The following is a 21,319-nucleotide window of genomic DNA, read 5'->3' on the forward strand; positions in this document are numbered from 1 at the left end:
CCCTACCCACGCCCTATCTGCACACACTTCGTGGTTGCTCCTTCCTTACCAGCTTTTCAGGTTCTCCTGACCGCTGCCCTCAGTGTAGAGAAAACCCAGTTCCAGGAACAGCCCTGGGTGGCACAATGTTTCCCTTGTCTTCTCCTGGGAAATCCCTGGTGGGTCAGCAACTTTGGAGGGCAGGGGTCAGGATGACTATCTGGGGTGACAGTGGGGGACCCCTGTTCTGCACCTGCTTGCATGCCCCTGGGACGGGAAACTCACCATCCACATGGGCTTCACACAGCTGGGCAGGAGGCGGTCCCCACCTAGGTGCCTGCTCAGAGCCCTTGTGTGGCTTGGGTTGGAAGATCTGTTTCTGCTCCTTCCAGTGGACCCAGAGAAGCTGCCCTGGCTCCTTGCCAGGGGTCAGTTTCGGGAAAACACCTTCCTGCCTCAGGCTTGAACAAGCCCTGGGGCAGCCAAGCGGGTGGGTCATCTCGCATTTCTTGGGTTAGTCCGGTTCACAGGGTCTGAAGAACGTGGAGAGCAGCAGGTGGGGTAAGCCTTAAGCCCAAGAGGCACTTTCCTTAATTACTGGTGTCAAAGAGGCTCAAAATGGGAAAACTGGCATCTCTAGCCCTAGAAACAGGAGAGGTGGGCCCTGGGGATGTCCCCACCCCGCCAGCCTGTCTTCTGAAACCCTCGCCTGGCATCTCGGCGGGCATGCACGGGGAGTGGAGAAACCAGGCGGGAAGTACTTCGAACACCCTGGAACAAGGCGTGTCCTGCTCCCCAGGAAGCTGGGTCGGCTCCAGCCGCAGTTTCTCCATTGGCCCACTGTCCTTCCTTCTGGAGGGTGGCAGAGGGACGGTGGGAAGTGGGGCCTTGAAAGGAAAACCCGAAGCCTCTGCCGGGAGCCGCCGCGGGATCCTAAACCTGGAGCTGCCCCTTGCCTCCCCCTCCAGCGTCCAGGGTTTGGGGCGGCGGGGCGGGGCCTCAGTGGGCGTGGTCTGGCTAGGGGCGGAGCGGGAGGCCCGGCTGGAGCCAGTACGGGAGTGGGGGTTGACCTAAAGGGGGTGTGGCTTGCCGGGACGGGACCGACAGGAGGCGTGGCCTGCCGGGGGCGAGCCTATCAGGGCGGGCCCTCGGGGTACTTGGCCCTTGGGGGCGGGGCCTCCGGGGGCGGGACAGGCGGCGGCGCGCGGGCTCAGGGTCCGGCGGCGGCGGTGGCCACGGCTCCTTATCCCTGCGGCTGCTTGCGTGCGGGCCAGCCGGTCCGCGCGTCCCTCAGTGTGTTTCCGCCGGCGGGCCGAGCGGGCTAATCCCGCGTGGGGAGCACCCGCCGGCCGCATGGCCGCCATCAAAGCGCTGCAGCAGTGGTGCCGGCAGCAATGCGAGGGGTACCGCGACGTGAACATCACCAACATGACCACGTCGTTCCGCGACGGCCTGGCCTTCTGCGCCATCCTGCACCGCCACAGACCTGACCTCATGTGAGTGAGGCTTGCCCTGGGCTGGGGCAAGGCGGGGGGAGTCAGAACTCAAGGGCATGCCCCGGGGATGGGCCACCTGGGACTGGGAAGGGCAGGCATCCACAGTACAGCCCACCCCCGCCGAGGCTGCACCCAGCGGCCTCAGTGCGCCGTCCATCAAGGGCAGCTGGGCCACGGCCAGAACAGCCGCCGGCTTAGTCAGTGGTGACTCAGGGCAGTGTCCTGGGCCCCATTAGCCACCCCCCTCCCTGGGAAAGACCCAGCAGAGCTACCCCTTTGGGCCCTCTGGGACTGGATACTCCCCTGGGGTCTGCAACAAGTCCCTGGCCCTTCCAGGCATCTAGTGCAGGTGCTGTCCCTGTCCCCAGCCTGCTCAGGCTCCTGGGAATACAGTCCAGCATCACTGCCCGAAGGGCAATCAGAGCAGAAAGCCCTGAGACCCCACATCCTGTTGGCAGGCCTCTGCACCCTGGGTTGATGGGGACATGAGGAGACTGGGTCCCTGCTCCTGGGAACTACAGGAGGTGGGCAGGCCTTCTCCCCCAGGAGGGTCTTGGCATGGGTGGCTGGGAGTCTGGCCCTGCCCTGCTGTTGGATCTTGGCCCTCGCTGAATCTGTTCCATCAGTTATTCACTCAGCAAATGCTCTTTGGCTGAATGGCTGGGACCAGGGCTGGGGTGCGGGTGTGTTTGCCAGGGAGGTCTTGGGGGCTGGCTGAGGCCAGAGGCAGCACCTTCTGGACCTGACCTCAGGCTCCCTGCTGTGCACACAGGGAAACTGAGGCGGAGGGAGGCGGGCCCTTGCCAGGTCACACAGCACACAGGCTGAGCCAGGGCTGGCACCTTGCTCTTCCCCTGTACCAAGCTTTGCTCTCCCCAGGAAGCTGGGAGTCTTGAGCAAGAGGCTGTGGCTCCTGCCCAAGGTTGTGATGTACTTTTGTGGAGCTGCCCAGGGGATCTCTGTGGGCACGTTGCAGCCTCTGCTCCCTGCCCAGGCATAAGCCTCAGTTGCCCTTGGAGGTGGAGATGTTTCCATGGTGTGGAGAGCCTGAGGCTGAACTTTGATGGACAGTGGGCCAGGGGCATGGTGGCTGGGAGAGGGACCTGGAGTGGGGCTGAGCCCCACTGGGTCCAGGGTAAAGCTGGCTGGTGACTCACCCAGGCAGCCCGGATGGGCTAGGGGGCAAGTCCTGAAGCCTTCAAATGGAGGAAAGATGGGCCATTGTTTGCTGGCCCTGCAGCCTTGGACGGGTGTCACTGGGTATCTGGGGCTTTTCTGACCCTGGAGAGCTTCTTCTCCCCGCTCTCTGGGGTCAGAGGCTGGATGTGCTTGTGCCCCTGGCCCAGCACACACTGCCCACATGGAACAGAGGTGTGCATTTGAGTATGGACACGCATGTGCACAAGCAGACACCACGTACCTATTCATTTAACTGATGGCTGCTGAGCACCTGTGGTGTACCCAGCATTGTGTAAAGTCCCCAAATACAGTGAGCCCCGCCGTCCTAGTCCCAGTGTCGAGCAGTGAGCAGACCAATGACTCAAGGCTCAAAGTGACTTCAGAGAGTGGAGGCCACCACAGGCAGAGGAGGCTGGGTACAGAGACTTATGGGAGGGAATCACCTTGTGCACTGCTGGCTTGCTGGCTGTCTGTCCCCACTGGTCTGTCACTTGCAGCGGTGGGGGTATTCTTATTTACCGCGGTAGCCCCTATGCTTGGTGCCCTGTGAGGTGGATGTCTGGCTGTAGCTGGAGCCTCACGGGCGAGAGCGCGCACCCGGGGTGCTGTGGATGTAGGGGGGGCCCAGCAGCTGTCTGTGGGCAGGAGCAGGAGCAGGAGGAGGAGAGGAAGCCACTCAGCCGAAGAGACAGATAAGGCGTGGTGGGGCTACGAGCCCAGGGGTGCTGGAGCCAGCAGGCCTGGCCTGGCCTTGAGGTTGGGCTTCTGGCCCCCTGGACTGAGGAAGCGCACTCCTCAGCTTGTGGCTCTTTGTTACACAGACGTGGGTTACAACAGGGTTGGTGGCTATTGGCTAATGGGACACCAGAGGGGGGAGCACATGCATGTCCCTATCTCTGAGTTCTAATCATCCTGGCCTGTGCCTCCTGCCTTGCCTGGCCATGCCTCTGGGCCAGAGATGCCTGGGGCGAAGTACAGTGAAACCCTGAGCTGATCTTTCTGTCCCTAGTAGCTACCAGGAAAGGAGGCAACTTGTGAAGGACAGGTTCTTGGGGGAGCCCTGAAGTCAGAGTTCAGGTGAGACCTTGGTCTGGTGGGACCCAGCCCCCAGTACTCCTGTCTTCTTCTCCTTACATGAAGACCCTCTGGCAGCAGGAAGGTGGACATCCTGTCTTCATATCCCTAGCTTTGCCACCAGGAAGGCCTTCCTTTTGTCTGACCTCAGTCCTTCCTGCTGCATGCTGAGCATGTTTCCTCTGGCCCTCAGGGGAGAACAGCTGTGAGGGAGCAAGTATAGGGCACTGAGCCAGCCCAGGTGGGGCACCCGGCTCCTGGTTATGCCTGGCAGGTTGGGGGAGTTCACCTGAACTGTATCCCTGCTCCTCCCACCGGAAGGTGTGTGTGAATCTCCACTTGCGGATCCGGAAACAGGCAAGTGGGGCGGCTCCCTGCTCAGTCAGCTGCCCCGGGTGCCCCAGAGCTGTAGAGTCTCTGCAGGCAGCTCTCTAGGGTGCATGCAGACAGGGTCTGTTTCTACCATGAGCCACAGCTGCCAGCTGCCAGGTGACTCCAGAGCCACCCAGAGCAAACAGCCCCACCCTCCCCAAGCCTGAGAAGTGAACCTGTCAGGGCTGGCAGTGCTGCAGGGTGACTCCGGACCCCTTCCCCTTCTGGGCCTGACCAGGAACCACCCTTGGACTCTCTGAGGCAGGCGGGAGCTGGGTGGAGGGAGTGGGCAGCCACCCCGCACCTGCCCAGGGGCCCTTCCGGTGGTCAGGAAACTCTACAGCCCTCCTCTGGGATCAAGGATGCAGGGTCCATTTTCAGAACTTGGGGGGGGGGCCCTGGGGTTGTGCAGATACCCCCTCCCCAGCCTCAGTCATGTGGCAGGGTGTCCTGAACACTCTCTAAGCCTCTTCAGCTCTGGAGGCCAGTGGCTGAGGCCAGAAGCAGCCGGTGACCGACCAGACCTTGCAGAGCCCTTGGGTGGTGGCACCCAAGGGGACTCCCCCAGGGTCCCCAAGGCTCTAACTCGCCTGTGGCAGGGTCCCCAGGGCTCTCATTCACATGGAGGCCCTGCCTGGAAGCTTGAGAGGCTGCCCTCTCTCCCTCCCGGGCCCGGGAGTGGGGTGGCTGCTGTGGCTGGGTGACCTCCTCCCCCTCCCACTCAGGCCCTGTGGTCACAGGAAGCTGCCTGGGGACAGAGGCCTTCTGTTCCAGGCCTGAGGGCCTGCTGCCCAAGCCCCTGCTGCTGCCTTCCTGCCCGGGCTCTTCAGAATGGCTCCCGCCCCTGGGGGCAGCCCTGGCCAGCGCTGGTCCTGAGACCCAGCCCCGCTGCTGCCCAGTGCTGTTTGTCTCGGTGTCTCTCTGGGTTTTTGTCCCTGGATCCCGCTCTGCTTTGGAGGTGGGGGCCTCTCCGTCTGTCTGTCTGTCTGTCTGTCTCCCTCTGCCCCCATCCTGGTAGGATTAACTCCAGATGTGCTGGAGGTTCCTGGAAGACACACGGCCGGGATCTTTCCCTCCCTGTCCACCCTGAATGGCTGCATTTGTCCTGGGAAACATGGGACCCGCCATCTGGGAGCGGGAAAGGGGGTTGACATTCCCAGAAGCCCTCCCCCCGGGTGCCGGAGTGGGAGCCATTGCCTTCCCTGGCTGAAGTTAACACTCTGTGGGGCCTTGGTGGCCTGCGGGAGGCAGGGTTGTGCCTTGGTCTGGCCAGGCTGGGCACACACTGGGCATAGTTGGCAGACACGCGTGACTGGCCACTGTAGGCCCCGCGGACTCATCTGTCCTGCCAGTGTTCAAAGAACCAACGATGGCCGTGGAACCCCTACTCTGCAGACATGAGTGGACTCCTTCATCAGCAAGCATGAATAGAGCACCAACTGTGTACCTGGCCCTGGGGTCCAGGTACCAGAAAAACCTGACTTTAAATGATGAGGGGTTGATGCAACCACCTTTGTCAAGACGCTGTCCCCAAGCGAGGTTGTGTTTGGATGTCCCCAGGGTTTGCACGCCCACATAACATTTTTGGAGGAAACAATTCAGCTCGTGACGTCAGGTGTCCTCCCCGTGGGTCCTGGCCATGTGAACTTCCTGGAGGGATGGGTGGGGTTCCCACTCCGTTTTTTCCGCCAGTGCACTGGCCTCTCAGTTCAGCCCCTTAGGGACTAAGGTGACGCCACCTGCACTTGGGCTGAGAGGGCGAGCTCCGGCCTCAGTGAGACACAGGCAGGAAGCAGCCTGGACGTGGGCCCGAGGGTCAGCAGTTCTCGTGGGCCCGACCTGTGCCTTGTGCCCTGCTCAGAGTGCCAGTCCCATCGAAGGGACCCTGGGGTGCCTGACCTGCCTGGAGCTGTGGACGCTCACTCTGGGTCGGGGAGACAAGATGGCCCTGCAGGAGGGAGCCTGGGCCCTGGTAGATGAAGCCACATGCAGAAGGCTGGTGGCCTCCTGCTTTGTTTGGAGACTAAACAAATAGTTCTCCGCCTGCCCCACGGTGAGTGGCCCCTGTGCTGGACTCCAGGCTGCCCTTTGCAGTGACCTGGGGATCTGGAGAAGACTTGACTTCCCAGGGAATGTGGGGGGAGGGGGGACCGGGCTTCTGTCCCCAGGTGCTGAGCAGAAGCGGGCAGGGTGGACCTGGGGGCTGGGCCTCCACCCACATGCTCCTAGACACACTTGGGGCCCACTGGGTGGGGATGGACCCTGTGCACAGTGCCCAGGCAGTTGGACAGAGGCCACCCAGCCTTGCAGGTGCTGAAACCCACCCTCCTGCTGTCATCTGTCCAGCCGTCTCCTCACCGAAAGCCCCTGGGCTCGTGGGTGGTCTTGACATCTGGGACGCATCACCTGGGGGGTGGTCCTTGCCACAAGGGCTGGAGGCCTTCCCAGCGCTGGGCAGATCGATGGCTGGCTGGGACCCTGTGGTGTGGGTGGCCCCCGGCCTGCTCATCTGAACAATGGGCACAGCCTGGCTCTCTGAGGGTTAGCAGGGCCTGACCTCTACTGCCGACTGGGCTGGGAGACAGGCTGTCCCAGCCAGGTGGCCCCGGGTGACCAGTGCCTCCTCTCCTCCACCTGATCTGCCAGCCTTGCTGTTACGCGGCTCTTGTCTTCTTGGGGCCAGGGGAGCTGAGGGCCCCAGCGAGGAGACCTTGCAGGTCAGGTGTGGGGCCTGAGCCTCTCTCATGTGCCAGGAGGCTTCTGGAACAATCCAGCTCCTTACAGTGGTCACTGACAGCCACTGGACGGGTCACAGTTAAACCAGATCACCCCGGCTCAGAGTGTCCCCCAGGTGTGGGGTGGGCCGTGGTGTGTGGTCCTAGGCATGTTGGGGAGGGCGCGTGCAGTCCTGGAGTTGGCCAGAGGTGTGCCTGTGTCCAGGCTGGCCGGGGCCTTGCCTCCAGGAGGCAGGAAGGGCTCTGATGGCCTCATTCCTGAGGGTCTGCCCTCCCTGTAGGAGATGGAGCGCCTGGTGGGCACTTGGTCACGCCACTCCATCCTGGAAGAGGGAGCACCTAAACTCTGGAGCCGTGGCCTGGTCCACCTCCCACCTCCTGCTGTGTGATCTGAGCATGTCCTGCAGCCTCTCTGCCCAGTTTCCTCATCTGTGAGATGCAGACATGCCCAGGGTCCACTCTGTAGGACAAGCAAGGGTGGGGAGAGCAGGTGTTGGTGGAGAACAGAATGGCACCTCTCTCGTGAAAACAGGAGCAAATGATGGGACTGACGGGCGGGCAGTGTGGCGGCCTGGCCTCCTGACTTTCCATCCCTCTCTTGTCTCGGTCCCTTGCCCTGGGACCTCTCATGTCCACCCCATCTTTCTGTCTTTGAGTACATTGTCTTCTCTGGCCCACCATGTCACCATGTCACTGAGCTTGGTATTGGAAACGGCCTTATTCTGAGCTGTGTTTTTGGCTGGGCTGCCCTGGGCTGGTGGCTTTGCCTCTCTGGTCCTGTCTTCTGCCACCTCTGATTGGGGCAGGAGTGGTGGCAAAGGGCTCAGCCTCGCCAGGGACTGGAGGTGAAGGCCGAGCTGTAAAGACCACCCTGGGCTGTCTGTGCCCAGGTGAGGGGCGGCAGCAGTATCGTAGGTGCTGGGTAGCTTCACTGGCCAGAGCAGGCCGGTAGCCCAGCTTGGGGCCCCCTGCAGCCTGAGTTCTCTCCGCTCTGGAGCCTGTCTGTTCCTGCCGTCTCCTGGCCTTGGCTTCTGCATCTGGGGAGGCCCCACTGGACCCTGAGCTGCTTTGGATACGAGTTTTTTTTTTTTTTTTTTTTCAATCTTCCAGAAACTTCAGTGCCCTCCGGAAGGAGAACATATATGAGAACAACAAACTGGTGAGTCCCCCACCTTGTCCTGCCCTCCCAGCCCAGCCTCTTCCCCTGGCTGCACGGGTCCCCTGAGGGCCCGACATAGCTGTCCAGCTCAGTGGCCAGCCCTCCGCTGGGTGACCCGGCATTCCAGGAGTGGCCTCTGATCCTGGAGCCCAGCCTCTCTGGTCCTCTCTCTTCCTCAGTAGGGTGGTCAGGGGGCAGGGAGTGGCCAGGGAGCATCCTTCCCTGAGGGGGACCTGGTCCAGCCACCCAAGATGGAGAGGGGTCCCAGGAGGCTGTGGGAGGGCCAGGCCTGGCGGTCCTGGGTAGGCCTCGTGGAGGTCAGCAGGAAGGGCGTCCCAAGGCGAGGGACCACAGGGATAAAGGCCCTGACTGGAGGGCGCCTTGCTGGGCGGGCAGGCCGAGCAGGGTGTGGGGAAGACCTGGGCCTCCACTCCCAGCCAGATGGGGCCCCGGGAGAGAGCTGGGAGCTGCTCCTGTGGGCTGCTGAGGAGGGGCAGGGATGGCCCATGGTGGTGGCCGTGGATGGGACTGGATCCTGGCCTGTTTGGAGGAGGGGGTCAGAGGAGATGGGAGCCTCGGGTTTGAGGGCAGCAGGACTCCCTCACTGGGCATCAGGTCCGCGAGGGGCAGGCGCCCTGTTTGGGTTTCGCCCGGGGGTCGTGTAGGCAGTGGCAATGGAGCCTGCCACACAGGGCGGCCGGGGACAGGGTCTGGGGCCTGTGGGTGGATCATCAGGGTAGACAGAGCCCTCCTGGCTAGGATACCCCTAGGGCCCTGGCCTGGACCAAGTGAGGCCTGTGAGCCCAGAGAAGCTTTTGTGCGGCCACCTTTGCTGGATTGGTGCTGGCCCTGGGGGTGGGAGCCACCTGCGGCCATGGCTGGGGGATTTGATTTCCAAGTGAGCCCAGGAGTCGGGGGTGGCGGGCAGCGGGTGCTTGGAGACAGCCCCTGGGGGGTTGTCTGCTGGAGGGAGGCAGTGGACACTGCGGAGCCGGCCAGGGTGGCACTGAAGCTAAGATCGGCCATGTTCAGTATGCTGCAGGTGCTCTACAATGCACATTTCCTGGCCCTCCCCAGCCCAGTGTCTTGTGGCCCATCTTAGCCTCAAATGTCTCCTCCCCATGGTTCAGGCTGCTAGGACACAGGCTGCTCTTGTGTCCCTTGTTGGCCCTGGAGGCCCCGGATGGGTGTTGGCCGGGCCCAAAGAGAGGCTCCTCCCTGACTGGACAGGGTCTGGCATCACAGGGCTGAGGGGCCACAAGGCGCTCAGGGGAGGCTCCGGGAGGATGTGAGGTCCTCTAGCAGAGCCCACCAGGTCTGGTTCCTCTGAGCAGCTTCAGGAAGTTAGAATCCTGGTCCCCTACCCAGGTGGGCGGGCAGAGCCCCCAGTCTCCCAGGCGGGCAGGGCTTTCTGGGCTCAAAGCCTGTGTCCTGCCTTGCTTGGGCCTTGGCTCCTGGGTGGACTGGGGCCAAGGACAGGGGCTCTCTTGGCCTGCTTCCTGCTGACCCCTGCCCACCTTCCAGGCCTTCCGTGTGGCTGAGGAGCAGCTGGGTATCCCAGCCTTGCTGGACGCTGAGGACATGGTGGCCCTGAAAGTGCCTGACCGGCTGAGCATCCTGACCTACGTGTCCCAGTACTACAACTATTTCCACGGCCGCTCCCCCAGTGAGTCCCTGCCCCCTGGCCTGGGCCTGGCCGCAGGAAGGAGACCAAGGCCTGGTCGGGCCTGGGCTCTCCCCGGTCTCCTTGGGACACCCTTCTTGGGGCCACCAGATCCATTTATGCTGTAGCCATGTGGCTCTCCCCCTCTTGGGGCCCTGGCCAGCCCCCCAGTGTCCTGACATCCCACATTGTCCCACATTGGGTGGGGGGCTGTGTTATTGCCCTGACGCAGGGAGGAGGCCTTTCTGGGGGTCACATTGTGTGTGGGGCCCCCGAGGCTGTGATTTCCTCTAAAGAGACTGTGGGCTGGTCCCAGTGGAGCGCCCTGGGTCCCCCAGTCCCCAACTGCTGTGCTGGGGGGTGGCGTGGCTCCTGCTCACCCCTGTTCCCAGTTTGTCCTCCACCCCGGGCCACTCTGCCCATTCAGTCCTCTGTGCTTCAATGCCCATGGCCCAGGGGCCCATCAGACCCGCCAGTGTCGTCCCAACTCCGGGGCCTGGGGAGGCTGGGCTGGCCCAGACAGGGTGGCAGGCCGGGCCTTTCCCCGGCCCTTCACATGTGGCGCTGCTCCGTCCTTCGCCCCCACATTCCTCCTCTAGGCTCCAGAAATCCCCGGAATTGCTCTGGGCCCAGGGCCAGCCCTGCCTGGTGGAGAAAAGAAAAGTCCCTTTTGCCTGACCCCAAATCGGGCTCTCAGTGGGGACGGGGTGTGGGCCGGGCTGTCCTGGGAAGAATGTGCCCTAGGCCACCCCACCCAGCAAGGGCCCCAGGAGGTCCACCCACTCCTCCCTGGCACCCGGCCCTGTGCTGGACACCAGAGCCTCTGGGGAGACCCAGGACCTTTCAGAGCAAAGGTGGCAGCTACCGGGAACCCCTGACCCCTGTGTGTCTCGTGTCAGTTGGGGGCATGGCTGGTGTGAAGAGGCCCTCGTCAGACTCCGAAGAGGAACCTTCTGGGAAGGCCCCATGCCAGCCGGCCAAGCTGCCCACGCATGCCCCAGCCCGGGGACCACCACTCTCTCCAGCTAGGACAAACCCCGTGGTCCAGAGGAAGGACAGGGGCTCCGAGACTCCGTCCCCGAAGACTGTAAGCACCCAACCAGGCCTCCCTCTGGTTTCCCGCCAGCGCTAGTGGGGCTGTGTGTGGCCCAAAACCACAAGGTCCTTGGGGGGCGGCTCCCCGGGGTCCAGAGCATGGACAGCTGCTGCTGTATATGTGGCACCTCCTGGGCCTGGCTTCCTGTCCCCCGCCCCCACCCCACTCCTTTAAGTCTGCACAGCTGAGATGATCACCCCCATTATACAGACAGGTAAACTGAGGCCCAGAGAGGCCATACAGGTGGAGCAGAGTCCAAATCCAGACCTTTCTGGGCTCACGCAGGCTTCTCGCTTCCCTGCGGGGATGGGAGGGGCCCCGGCTGGCCCTTCATTCCCAGGCCAGCTGGGCTGTGTGAATGGGCTCCACTCCCAAAGGTGGAGCCGAGGGATGGGTTTGGGCGCCCCCTGCTGTCCCTGGGTGATCCCTCGGGCTCTAAAGAGCTGGAGCTTCACATACTGGAAATGGGCTTGGACCCCTGTGCCCCAGCTGGGAAAAGGAGGGACTGGTCTGGCCCCTGGCCCCTGGCCCTTCCCCAGGACCACTGAAGCCAGGCGTCTGCTCCCTCCCAGGGCTGGCCTGGAGGCCTTGAACTTGGATCCTTGACCGGCTCCTTGCTAGCCGCTCTTCAGGGGGCTTCCGCTTTCCGCTCTGTAAAATGGCATCTCCAGATGCCAGGGGCAGCTGGCGCGGGGACAGGAGGGTAAACGTGCCCTGGCTGAGATGGGAGCCTGGAGAGATTCGGCCGAGGCTCAGCAGCTCCTGCACCTTCCCAGGGCCCTGCGGTGGCAGGAAGCTCGGTCAGCAGCACCTGTGGGGTCTGTGGCAAGCACGTGCACCTGGTGCAGCGGCACCTGGCTGACGGGCGGCTGTACCACCGGAGCTGCTTCAGGTAGGCCCTGCCCCGTGCCCAGGTGTGCACCGCCCAGCTCCCACACCTCCCTGGCTCCTGTCCCTCCCACCCGGCCACATCCTCCTGCTCAGTCTCACCAGTGCCTGGTGGCCAGAGTGCCCAACTGCTCCCGGGCACCCAGGGTCTGATGTAGTCCCCCGGTGTCCCCTGAGAGATACCCTTTGACTGCCCTTGCAGACAGGCTGACTCCACCTCCCTAGACCCTCGCAGACCTTCACACTGGGGCTTTTTGCCATGTGGCCGTTGACAGCACCCTCTGCAGCCACCCTGTGGCTCTCAGGCTAGGGGCTCCCAGCAGGCAAGCCCCAGGGGCCTCCATCTGCAAGATTGGGGATGGGTCAGCCCCCAAAGTGGGGCATAGGGTGGCTTGTGTGTGTGCTGACAGGAACACTCTCTGGGGCTCCCACACGCCCCCAGGGAGATTCTCAGTGGAGCCTATGACTCACGGTGGTTACGGACATGAGAAGAGGGTTTGTTGAATGACTCAGTGACCTCACGTGTAGACATGTGGAGTACATCTGTGTGTGCTCTTGGGAAAGCATGAACAGTGAGCAGCTGAAGGAGTGACCAGAGCCCCTGTGACCTTCTCCTGCAGGTGCCAGCAGTGTTCCAACACACTGCACTCAGGGGCCTACCGAGCCACAGGGGAGCCGGGCGTCTTCGTCTGTACCAGCCACCTCCCCAGAGCTGCCTCTGCACAGCCCACGTTGCCAGGCCCAACCTCCAGACAAACGGGGGCCGTTCCTGGGCACGCCTGGGCCCCCAGTGCCCCACAGAAGGCCCAGGAGACAAATGGGCTGAGAGAGGCAGCCCCAAAGGCCAGGCCAGTGGCCCAGGGGCCTATTACAATAGGCAATGCGACCGCCAAGGGTTTTGTTCCTGCTGCACGGGACCCTCCAGCCACCTCCTCTCCCATCCATGGGAGGAGCCCAGCAGGGTCCAGGCTGTCCACGAGCCGAGTGACCTCCTCTGTGGACGGCAAAGTCAGCACATGTGTGACCAACAGCTCCCCAGTGGGGTGGTCGTCTCCTGCTCAGGGTGCAGTGGCAGCCAGCTCGCGTCCTACTGTGTCTCCGAGTGCCCCGGACCTTCGTCCTGCCACACCGCAAGGCCGGGGAGCCCCCCGAGTGGCAACGGCCCAGACCAAGCTGCTTTCGAGCTCAGGGTCCCCAGGCTCAGCGGACCCTCCAGCCTGGACCCCCTCGGCCTCCAGGACCCAGCAGGCCCGGGAGAAGTTCCTCCAGACGCCAGTGTCCCCCAGCAGTGGCCCAGCAAGCAAGGGCCCTGCTGCAGCAGATGCCGCTCCCTGGGACAGCTGCAGAGAGCAGGCCCTGAGCTTCCTCAGGAAGGCCCTCCCGGGGCTGGAGCAGGCTGGCCCCCCGGCACCCAGCAGGTAGGTGGAGGAGGGGACCTAGGGCGCAGTCGCTGCCTGTCCATGGCCACTGAGCCCCCCCAGGAGGCCAGAGGGGTTGGAGGGCTGCTGGGGGTTCTGGGCCCTGCCCTTCCTGGCCTTGGGATCACAACAGCTGCATTTCCCCAGCCTCAGTTTTCTCTCCTGGGAAATGGGGGGGAGAATTCCAGGAGCGGCTGGGCTTGGTGATGGGCTGTCATTGGCACATGCTCAGGGTCTTCCATGCGATGACATTGCCACCAGGGTCTGCTGTGGGGCATACACAGGTTGGTTCAGAGGACCCTGCACTTTTGCAGATGAGAAAATAGGTTGGGTCCAGGGTGCTGCACTGGCCGGGTCTGAACTGGCCGTCTGACTGGCGCATGTGCAGTGCCTTCCCCGGGACCTTGAGCAGATGGCAGAATGTGGATGGTCACTGTTAGTGTCTGGAGTTGCTCACTGGGCGGCTTTAATGGCACAAGTGTCCTCTCAGTCCTGGAGGCCAGCAGTCTGGCTTTGGGCTGTCGGCAGGCTGCGGTCCCCTGGAGGCCCCAGGGCAGGAGCCTCCGGTGTTTGGGTGCAGGAGGCTCTTGGTGTGCCTTGGCCTGCGGCCACTTCTCTCCATCCTGCCCGCGTGTCTCCTCTGTCTCTCAAAGGACCCCACTCCTGCCAGACCATATCGTAATGTGACCACATCCCCAAGGCCCTTTGTCCACATAAGGTCCCACTCTGAGCGTCCCTTTTGGACGTGAACTCCACCCAGCACAGTCTCCCAGCGAGTAAGGAGACCCCTCCCAGCTGGTGACATGCTGTGCCTGCCGCCTGTGTGACCCCTTTATGCATTTTTTGGCCTAGACCTGCTTGGTTGCAGCCCACACTGGTGCCCAGACTCCCAGGGTGGTCATGGGGATGGGAGGAGGGTGGGTCCTGCCTTTCCTGGGGACACCCCAGCGGAATGGAGCTCCAGGCTCGGGGAGGTGCCTGTGTCCCCACCCTGGGCTCTGCATGCCAGCAGCCTGGGCTTCCTGCATGTGTCTGGCATCTGAGGCAGGGCACGGTGGCCCCAGCCCATGCAGCCCGTGTGAAGGCCTTGTGCGCCTCTGGCCCACGCAGCTCTGAGTGGCCGAGGGTGCAGCTGGGCAGCCCAGGCCAGCCGTGGCTCTGGGCAGGGCCTCCACAGTGCAGTCCCTGGTGCTCCTGGGTCCTGGCCTCCATGTGGGGTGTGTCTGGGAACATTTTTAATCTCAGCCAATGCTGGCTTTAGTGGCAGATCAGCCACCAATGTATACGAGTGCCAGAAATCGATGCCTGTGGCCCATCCTTTGCCGGGTGGACTGTGCTCTCGGGGGTGGACGCTGGGAATCAGCTTTGGGAGAGGCTGTGCAGCTTCTGCCTGCGACACTGAGAAGGGATCCTGGATCCTCCCCTGCCTGATGCCTAATCTCTTACCCACAGGCCCTCCCCAGTCACCACTCCTGCCTGCAATCCCCATCCCCAAACTGAAGGGCCACAAGCGATTCCCGCAGCCCAACCCTCACGTTCCGCAGCTCCCCAGGCTCATAGCCCCCCTTCAAGGACGGAGCTGCCTCCCCCACTGAGTGTGGGCAGCACGTCAAGGCCATCGCCCCAGGCTGGCAGAAGGAACTTGACCGTGTCTTCCGAGGTCAGCTGGACAAGTGCTGTCTCTAGGCCGAAGCCGGGGGCCCCGCCTGCAAAGGGTAAGAGCCTTTTTAATGTGGGGTGCAGAGTCGAGGGGTGAGGGCTACTGGACTCCCTGCCCTTCTCCCTGGGCTGCGTCCTGTGTTTCTGCTGTTGCACAGCCTGGCCCTTGCTCTTGCTCCTGGACCCTGTGATTCTCTTTGTGACACCAGCCTCATAGCTCCCCTGGATCCTTGCTTGCTCCCATGTGGCTGTGACACGTGTCTGCAGGGCCTCACTGTCTGTCACCATGTGCCACCCAGTGTCTGCTTCTCCTTGCTGGTGCCCAGCCCAGTCCCTATGCTTCTGTCCTCAGTCGTGATTCTGGGTGGTGCCCAGTGCCAGCTCTGTCCTTAGTGTGAGGCTCGCACCTGTCATGATGTCCCCCATGAAGATCTGCTGCCCCAGGCCCAGCCCTTCCTGGAGGCTTGGGGGCACGCGTGCTTCCTGTCTCAGGGCCGTGAGACTCTGGTCCTGGAGCTTTTTCCAGACATCTGGGTGGATCTCAGAGGTTCCTGTGCCACCATTAGGCAGGCTCAGAGCTTTCGGTTTGCACTGTGCAAATTCTTTTTCTGGATCTTTCCGTCCCTTTGGCTGAGCCCCCCGATAAAGCCACCATCAGGTCTGAGCCAGGAAAGCCAGTAGACGGACAGCTCAGCTCAGCTGTTCCCTTCCATGGCACACGAGTGACCAGGGCTCCCCCCCCACACCCCGCCCCGATGACAGAAGAGGAGGCGAGGCTTGGGGTGGCCAGGCTGGAGCCCCCCCCCACATTCCAGCCCGGGGCTCTTCCTGAATGCCGGGTGCCTCTGGGGGCCTCGGAGGGTGGGTGGCTGGAGGAAGACAGGAGGGGGAGGCCCTGTGTTCCCAGGACAGGGCAGACCCCTCTTATGAATTGTCTCCTTGGCCCTTGACCCCCTTCGTCTGCCCAGGCCCAGGTGCCAGCCCCCAGGAAGGCCAGGAGGACAGGCCAGAAGAATGGAGGGCTCGCCTGAAGCCTGTGGACAAGAAGACCCCCGCTAGCAGGTGAGGGGCTGGTGGGCGGGGCTCAGCCTGCCTGGACCCGCTCCTGTGTCAGGTGTCTGCAGCGTGGGACCGAGTGGGCACAGGGTCTGGGCCAAGGTGCTTGAGGGCACACGCCAGCAGATGCACGCACCACGGGCTCCAACAAACACACGTCACTTGTGCCCCTCAGATGTACGTAGCAAAAGCCGACTCACACCAGACAAATGACAGGGGCCATTTCACACCACCTGAGTGACAGGGGAATACTCACACCAGCTGAGCTACAGAGACTACTCACACCAGTTGAGTGGCAGGGAGCAACTCACACCAGCTGAGTGACAGGGGTCTATTCACGCCAACTGGCTTACACCCGCTGAGTGACAGGGGACAACTCATGCCAGCTTGAGTGTCATAGAACGACTCACACCAGCAGAATGACATGGGGACACATCCCAGATATCAGGCAGCGGGGCAGATGTCCACTCCTGGACATGGCAGCTCACGGGGTCCTGGGCTCGTGTCTGGTCACCTGTGACTACCTGAGCCTGTGCTCACGTCTGGGGGGGTTCACAGGTGAGTGTACCCCGAGGGGTCTTGAGCTGGGAGGCAGGTGACCACCCAGAACATTCCAGGCGCCCTCCTCTCTCCTGTCCGCCTGTCCTTTGGGAGACTCTCCAGGGGCCCGGGCCCGCGCTGCTGGGGCGGTGGCTGACCCTGAGCCTTCTGCCCAGGTCTTTGGGCCCCAGGGAGCCGCGGGTCCCGGCAGAGCTGAGCGTGGGAGAGGCCCTCAGGAAGGTCCCAGGCGACTCCACTGAGGGTGTCCGCATCACCCTGACCCCTGTGCCGCCTGAGGGGACACCAGGACCAGTCAGCCCCAGGCCTGGCACCTCAGGTAATGCCAGAGGGACCCCGGGGCTCCAGGCGCTCTGGGGGTGGGGTCCGCGGACTGTGGCAGGAAGGGCAATGGTGTCCTCAGCTGGAGGAGGGCGGGCACGTGCGCGTGTGTGTTCTGGATGGGCCTCGGGTGCGCGGCTCAGGTGTGGGGAGTGCGTGCGTGTTAGCCAGGATGCTGCCCTCTGTGGGTGGACATGGCCAGTCTGGGCAGCATGCGGGGGTCCTGAAGGGCTGGTCTCTGTGTCTGCCGGAGGGGCCCAGGGTGTTGTGATGTCAGCGCTCCTGGTGGCTCAGGAGTGGCGGCCTTCTGGCCTGACATGTGGCTCTGTCCCCTGCCTGCGGGCAGCCCCTCCCCCCTCCCCCACCCTCGTCCACCGCAGGAGACTGGCCATCCCTGCCAATCTCGATGTTTCTGCTGACTGGCTGCAGTCGGAGCCCTCTGGGCAGGAAGCCCTGGCCGGGAGCTGGAAGGAGGAGAAGCCCCATCCTGGGGGCAAACCAGGTCAGCCCCAGAGCCGTGCTCCTATTTGGGGTGTAGACCAAGGAGGCTTCCTGGGGAGGACACGCTTCTTGGGGCTTTGGAGGATGTGTAGGAGCTCACTGGGCCGAGGCGGCCTGGAGGACCAAGTCTTTTTTGTGAAAAGCGTGGCAGCACTTTCCTGGCAGCCTGAGAGTCTGGGGTGGCCAGGGGTGCTAGAGGGGTGTGTCTGTCACTGCTGATCCAGAGGAAGGTGGGGACATGGCGGGATGGGTTCTGGGTTGGCCTGTGCAAGCTCTTGACCTTTGGGCACCAGCAGGGACTGCCCAGGTACCTGTGGCTGGGGCAGACAGCTGGGTAGCAAGTGTTGCAGGGGACATCCAGGAGGTGGGCCTAGCAGCCCTGGGTCAGACCAGTCCAGGCCACGTCCAGGTCTCCCTGGGCCTGGTGCCCTATGGCCCAGGAGTTCAGCCTGCCCCTTCTCTAGGGAGGCCCCTGGGCCAGACCGGTGTGCCCACTCAGCCCGGCAAGAAGGTGACCTCCCCCGTCAGGGTGAGTAGACTGTCAGTGGTGGCCCTGGAGCCTGGACCCCACGTCCCCCACTACACTTGGTCCTTAGCTGCACCCAACTGTCTCCCTCCCTCCCTCGGTCCCTAGCTGCACCCTGACTACATCCCCCAAGAGGAGATCCAGAGGCAGGTGCAGGACATCGAGAGGCAGCTGGACACCCTGGAGCTCAGGGGCGTGGAGCTGGAGCAGCGTCTACGGGCAGCAGAGGGAGGTGAGCAGGCCCCGTCCCTCCTGAGTGCCCGCCTGGCGGCCAGCTCTCCCCTGGGGAATGTCCTGGCCCTGGGACCTGGACCAGACGGAGAGCCCTTGTGCTGGGCGGGGGCTGGGAGCCGGCAGTCCCTCCGTGTGCAGCCAGCTTCTGTCCCCAGATGACACGGAGGACGGCCTCATGGTGGACTGGTTCCAGCTCATCCACGAGAAGCAGCTGCTGCTGAGGCTGGAGTCGGAGCTGATGTACAAGTGAGTGTCCTGCAGCCCGGGGCCAGGGGCCTGTCCCAGAAGGCGCCGGTGGGGCAGCCAGGTCAGGCCAGGCCTCAGACCTCTGTGTCCGGCAGGTCCAAGGACCAGCGCCTGGAGGAGCAGCAGCTGGACCTCGAGGGTGAACTGCGACGGCTGATGGCCAAGCCCGGTGCGTCCTGTGCCCCTCCTGCCGGGAAGGCCAGCCTGGGGGCCCCAGGGCGCGGGCCAGCAGGGGTGGGAGGCCTCAGCCCCAGGCCGGCAGGAGGGGTGTGGGCTCCCCAAGCCGCCCTGCTGCCCCCGTGGGAGGCCGGTGGTGTTGCGAAGGGGCCCGAGCGGGCAGGGCTGGCTTTGAGTCCCCGATCCTTCCCTTCCTGGCCGTGTGTCCTTGGCCACGTCGCTTGGCCTCTGCGCCTGGCTTCCATCCTCCCCAAACGCGGCCACATGGCTCCCTTCACAGCTGGTGTGGACAAAAAGAGGGCAGTGGTCAGGCGCGTCCCCCAGCGGCCATGACTGCCCTCCCTGTCCTTGGCGTGTCTGTGGCCTGCGCCTGCCTCTGTGTCCCACTGTGGCCAGCACTGGGGGAGGAGGCTCAAGGGACAGGGTCCAGCATGCAGACGGGTCAGTCCCTTCTCCCACCCGCTGGCCTGGAGCCTGCTTGGGGGCTCAGCACCCACCTTCCCTCGAGGGAAGAAGCCCACCCCTGGGCAGGTGACACCGTCCCCCAGAGGGTGGGGATGCCCCTGACCGGCTGTCCTTGCAGAGGCTCTGAAGTCACCCCAGGACCAGCAGCGGGAGCAGGAGCTGCTGAGCCAGTATGTGAACACGGTGAATGACCGCAGTGACATCGTGGACTTCCTGGACGAGGACCGGCTCCGGTGAGGGCAGGATGTGCCCAGGGGAGGGCAGGGCTGAGGGGCCGGGGAGCGTCGCCCCCCGAGTGCCAGGCCCCTCCCAGCCAGGCTGCCCTCACTGCGCACCTCTGCCCCGCAGGGAGGAGGGAGGCCTGTGCACTCAGGCGCGTCCCTCAGGCGCGTCCCTCACGCGGGCCCCTCACGCCACCGTCTCAGTTCCTGGCCACAGAGCTCCTTCCTGCCCCAGGTCCCTGGCCTTCAGGGTCAGCGTTGTCCAGAGGAACTTTCTGCTGTGAGGGAAATGTCCCCTTATCAGAACGGTCCCCCACGAGCCCCTGGCCACGTGGTTATTGGTCGCTTGTCCTGTGGCCTGCGCAGTTGGGAGCTGGATCTGAAGTTTTGTTTTTGATGTGAATTTTCACAGCCGTGTGTCTTCTGGCAACAGCGCTGGGTCTTGTGGCCTCGGGGCTGTCCCCAAGGACCTTTCCTGTCTTATGTCCCAGATGAGGGCCTTGTCCGGTCCACACAGGGTCAGCAGCCAAGGCTGAGCCCATGTGGGACCCTGAAGGCACCTTCCCAGGGCCCCCTGCTGTCCCTGTGTCAAAGTTGGGGTCAGCCTAGGGCCCCTGATGTCCCAAGTCACTGGTGTGGTTAGTCCAAGGCATCCTGCCATCCCAGGTCACTGGTTTGGTCAGCCCAAAACCCCCTGCTGTCTCCAGGTCACTGATGTGGTCAGCCCAGGGCCCTTCTGCCCTAGATCACTGATGTGGTCAGCTCAAGTCCCCTGCTGCCCCAGGTCACTATTAAGGGGCTAGGCCTGGAGAGGGCAGGGGTCCACCTGGTGGAGAAAGTGGTATCAAGCTCCGGCCTCTTGGTCTGGAGAAGGCAGATGGCCCCAATCAGGTGGGGCCAGGGCTCTGGTGGGAGGGGACCAGAGACATTGTGCCTCCCCTGCCCTGTCCAGGGCCTGTCCCCTCATGGCCACTCCATCTGTGTTCCAGGGAGCAAGAGGAAGACCAGATGCTACAGAACATGATACAGAAGCTGGGTACCTCAGGTCAGCAGTGTGGGCGCAGGGGCTGCCGGGACTGGGGGCTAGGTCCAGTCGGCAGCCTGGGCAGGCCGACTCTCCAGGGAGCTGGGCGGCCGATGGCTGGGGATCTGTGTGGGGCACTGGCCGGGGCACTTCACGGTGCTCAGTGGGGTGGGCACGCTGAGGATGGGGTGCAGATCTCCTCTGGGCCCTGGGGGAACCTGGTGGGTGGGAGGGAAGGACTTCCCACAGGGACTCGTTTGGGCAGCGGCCAGCATGGAGCACAACCTCACTCTCCTTCCTCTCCTCAGGTCTCCAGAGGAAAAAGTCCAAGTTCCGCTTTCCTAAGATCTGGTCCGCGAAGAGCAAGACTGGTCATCCTGAGTGAGCTGCCCGGCAGGGGCTGCAAGAGTCTCCCTGGACCTTGGCCCAGGCCCTGCATCTAGGCTGGAGGAGGGACTGGACTGGAGGGGCAATCTGGCCACAGGGCCTGTGCCTCCCTTTCCTCGTGGCTTCAAAAAAGAAACTAGCTGGGCGCAGTGGCGCACGCCTGTCATCCCAGAGACACAGGAGGCTGAGGCAGGAGGATCGCGAGTTCAAAACCAGCCTTAGCAAAAAGCGAGGCTCTAAGTAACTCAGTGAGGCCCTGTCTCTAATTAAAATACAAAACAGGGCTGGGGAGGTGGCTCAGTGGTCGAGTGCCCCTGAGTTTAATCCCTGGTACCAAAAAAGAATCTGACGGATGTCCCTGATGTGCTCCTCCACATTCCTTAGGTGAGCTGGGGGCCCAGCACCAGGCCCAGGGGCCCTACCTCAGTCCAGCTCTACCCAGAGGGGACGAGCTCTGTGGCCTTGAGTGGCAGCTGACCCTCTCTGGGCCTTGCCTGCGCCCACTGAGAAGGGTGCTCTGCCTCCTGGCTGCGTGGAGAGGCTGGACATGAGCTTCGTGGGGGCGGGGGCTGTGGAACTGAACTCAGACGTGGCCCCCGGGAGACGTGCCTCTCAGTGGCCTGACATCTGAGACTTGGCTGTTCCAAACACTGGTGGCCGGGCCCAGGGATGGAAGACCCCTGCGTAGGGAAGGGTGTGACTGGCCAAAGGAACCGCAGGACCACGGTCTGGGAGCTTAAAGAGGCCCAGTGCGGGCAGAGAGGCCAGAGGGAAGAGTTGGGAGGCAGACTGCCCAAGTGGTCCCAGGCCTGGGCCAGGTGCTCCAGTGCGGCCTGGTGCCCTGGGCCCTGGGAGCAGTTCTGAGCAGAGGCCCCGGAGCCTCTG

The 21,319-nt window shown here is 63.4% G+C and overlaps 1 protein-coding gene across 1 annotated transcript; it reads left to right on the plus strand.

Moving 5' to 3' along the window:
* Positions 1 to 1,213: 1,213 nt before the first annotated feature.
* Positions 1,214 to 20,723, plus strand: Micall2 (MICAL like 2). The gene is made up of 17 exons (XM_076840320.1): positions 1,214 to 1,475; positions 7,946 to 7,994; positions 9,519 to 9,660; positions 10,557 to 10,744; positions 11,530 to 11,645; positions 12,262 to 13,059; positions 14,512 to 14,774; positions 15,687 to 15,780; positions 16,491 to 16,651; positions 17,000 to 17,155; positions 17,619 to 17,683; positions 17,789 to 17,912; positions 18,070 to 18,160; positions 18,256 to 18,329; positions 18,921 to 19,035; positions 20,013 to 20,068; positions 20,356 to 20,723. Exons 1-17 carry the CDS (start codon positions 1,333 to 1,335, stop codon positions 20,430 to 20,432), a joined length of 2,712 nt encoding a protein of 903 aa, XP_076696435.1. The 5' UTR covers positions 1,214 to 1,332; the 3' UTR covers positions 20,433 to 20,723.
* The last annotated feature ends 596 nt before the right edge of the window (positions 20,724 to 21,319 follow it).

The sequence above is a fragment of the Callospermophilus lateralis genome, chromosome 19 (genome assembly GCF_048772815.1).
Source record: "Callospermophilus lateralis isolate mCalLat2 chromosome 19, mCalLat2.hap1, whole genome shotgun sequence".
Taxonomy (NCBI): Eukaryota; Metazoa; Chordata; class Mammalia; order Rodentia; family Sciuridae; genus Callospermophilus; species Callospermophilus lateralis.

Coding starts and splice junctions, on each gene's coding strand:
- Micall2 (XM_076840320.1), top strand. CDS start 1,333: ATGGCCGCCATCAAAGCGCTGCAGCAGTGGTGCCGGCAGCAATGCGAG. Junction 11,646..12,261: donor TACCACCGGAGCTGCTTCAG/GTAGGCCCTGCC, acceptor CTTCTCCTGCAG/GTGCCAGCAGTGTTCCAACA. Junction 14,775..15,686: donor GGGGGCCCCGCCTGCAAAGG/GTAAGAGCCTTT, acceptor TCGTCTGCCCAG/GCCCAGGTGCCAGCCCCCAG.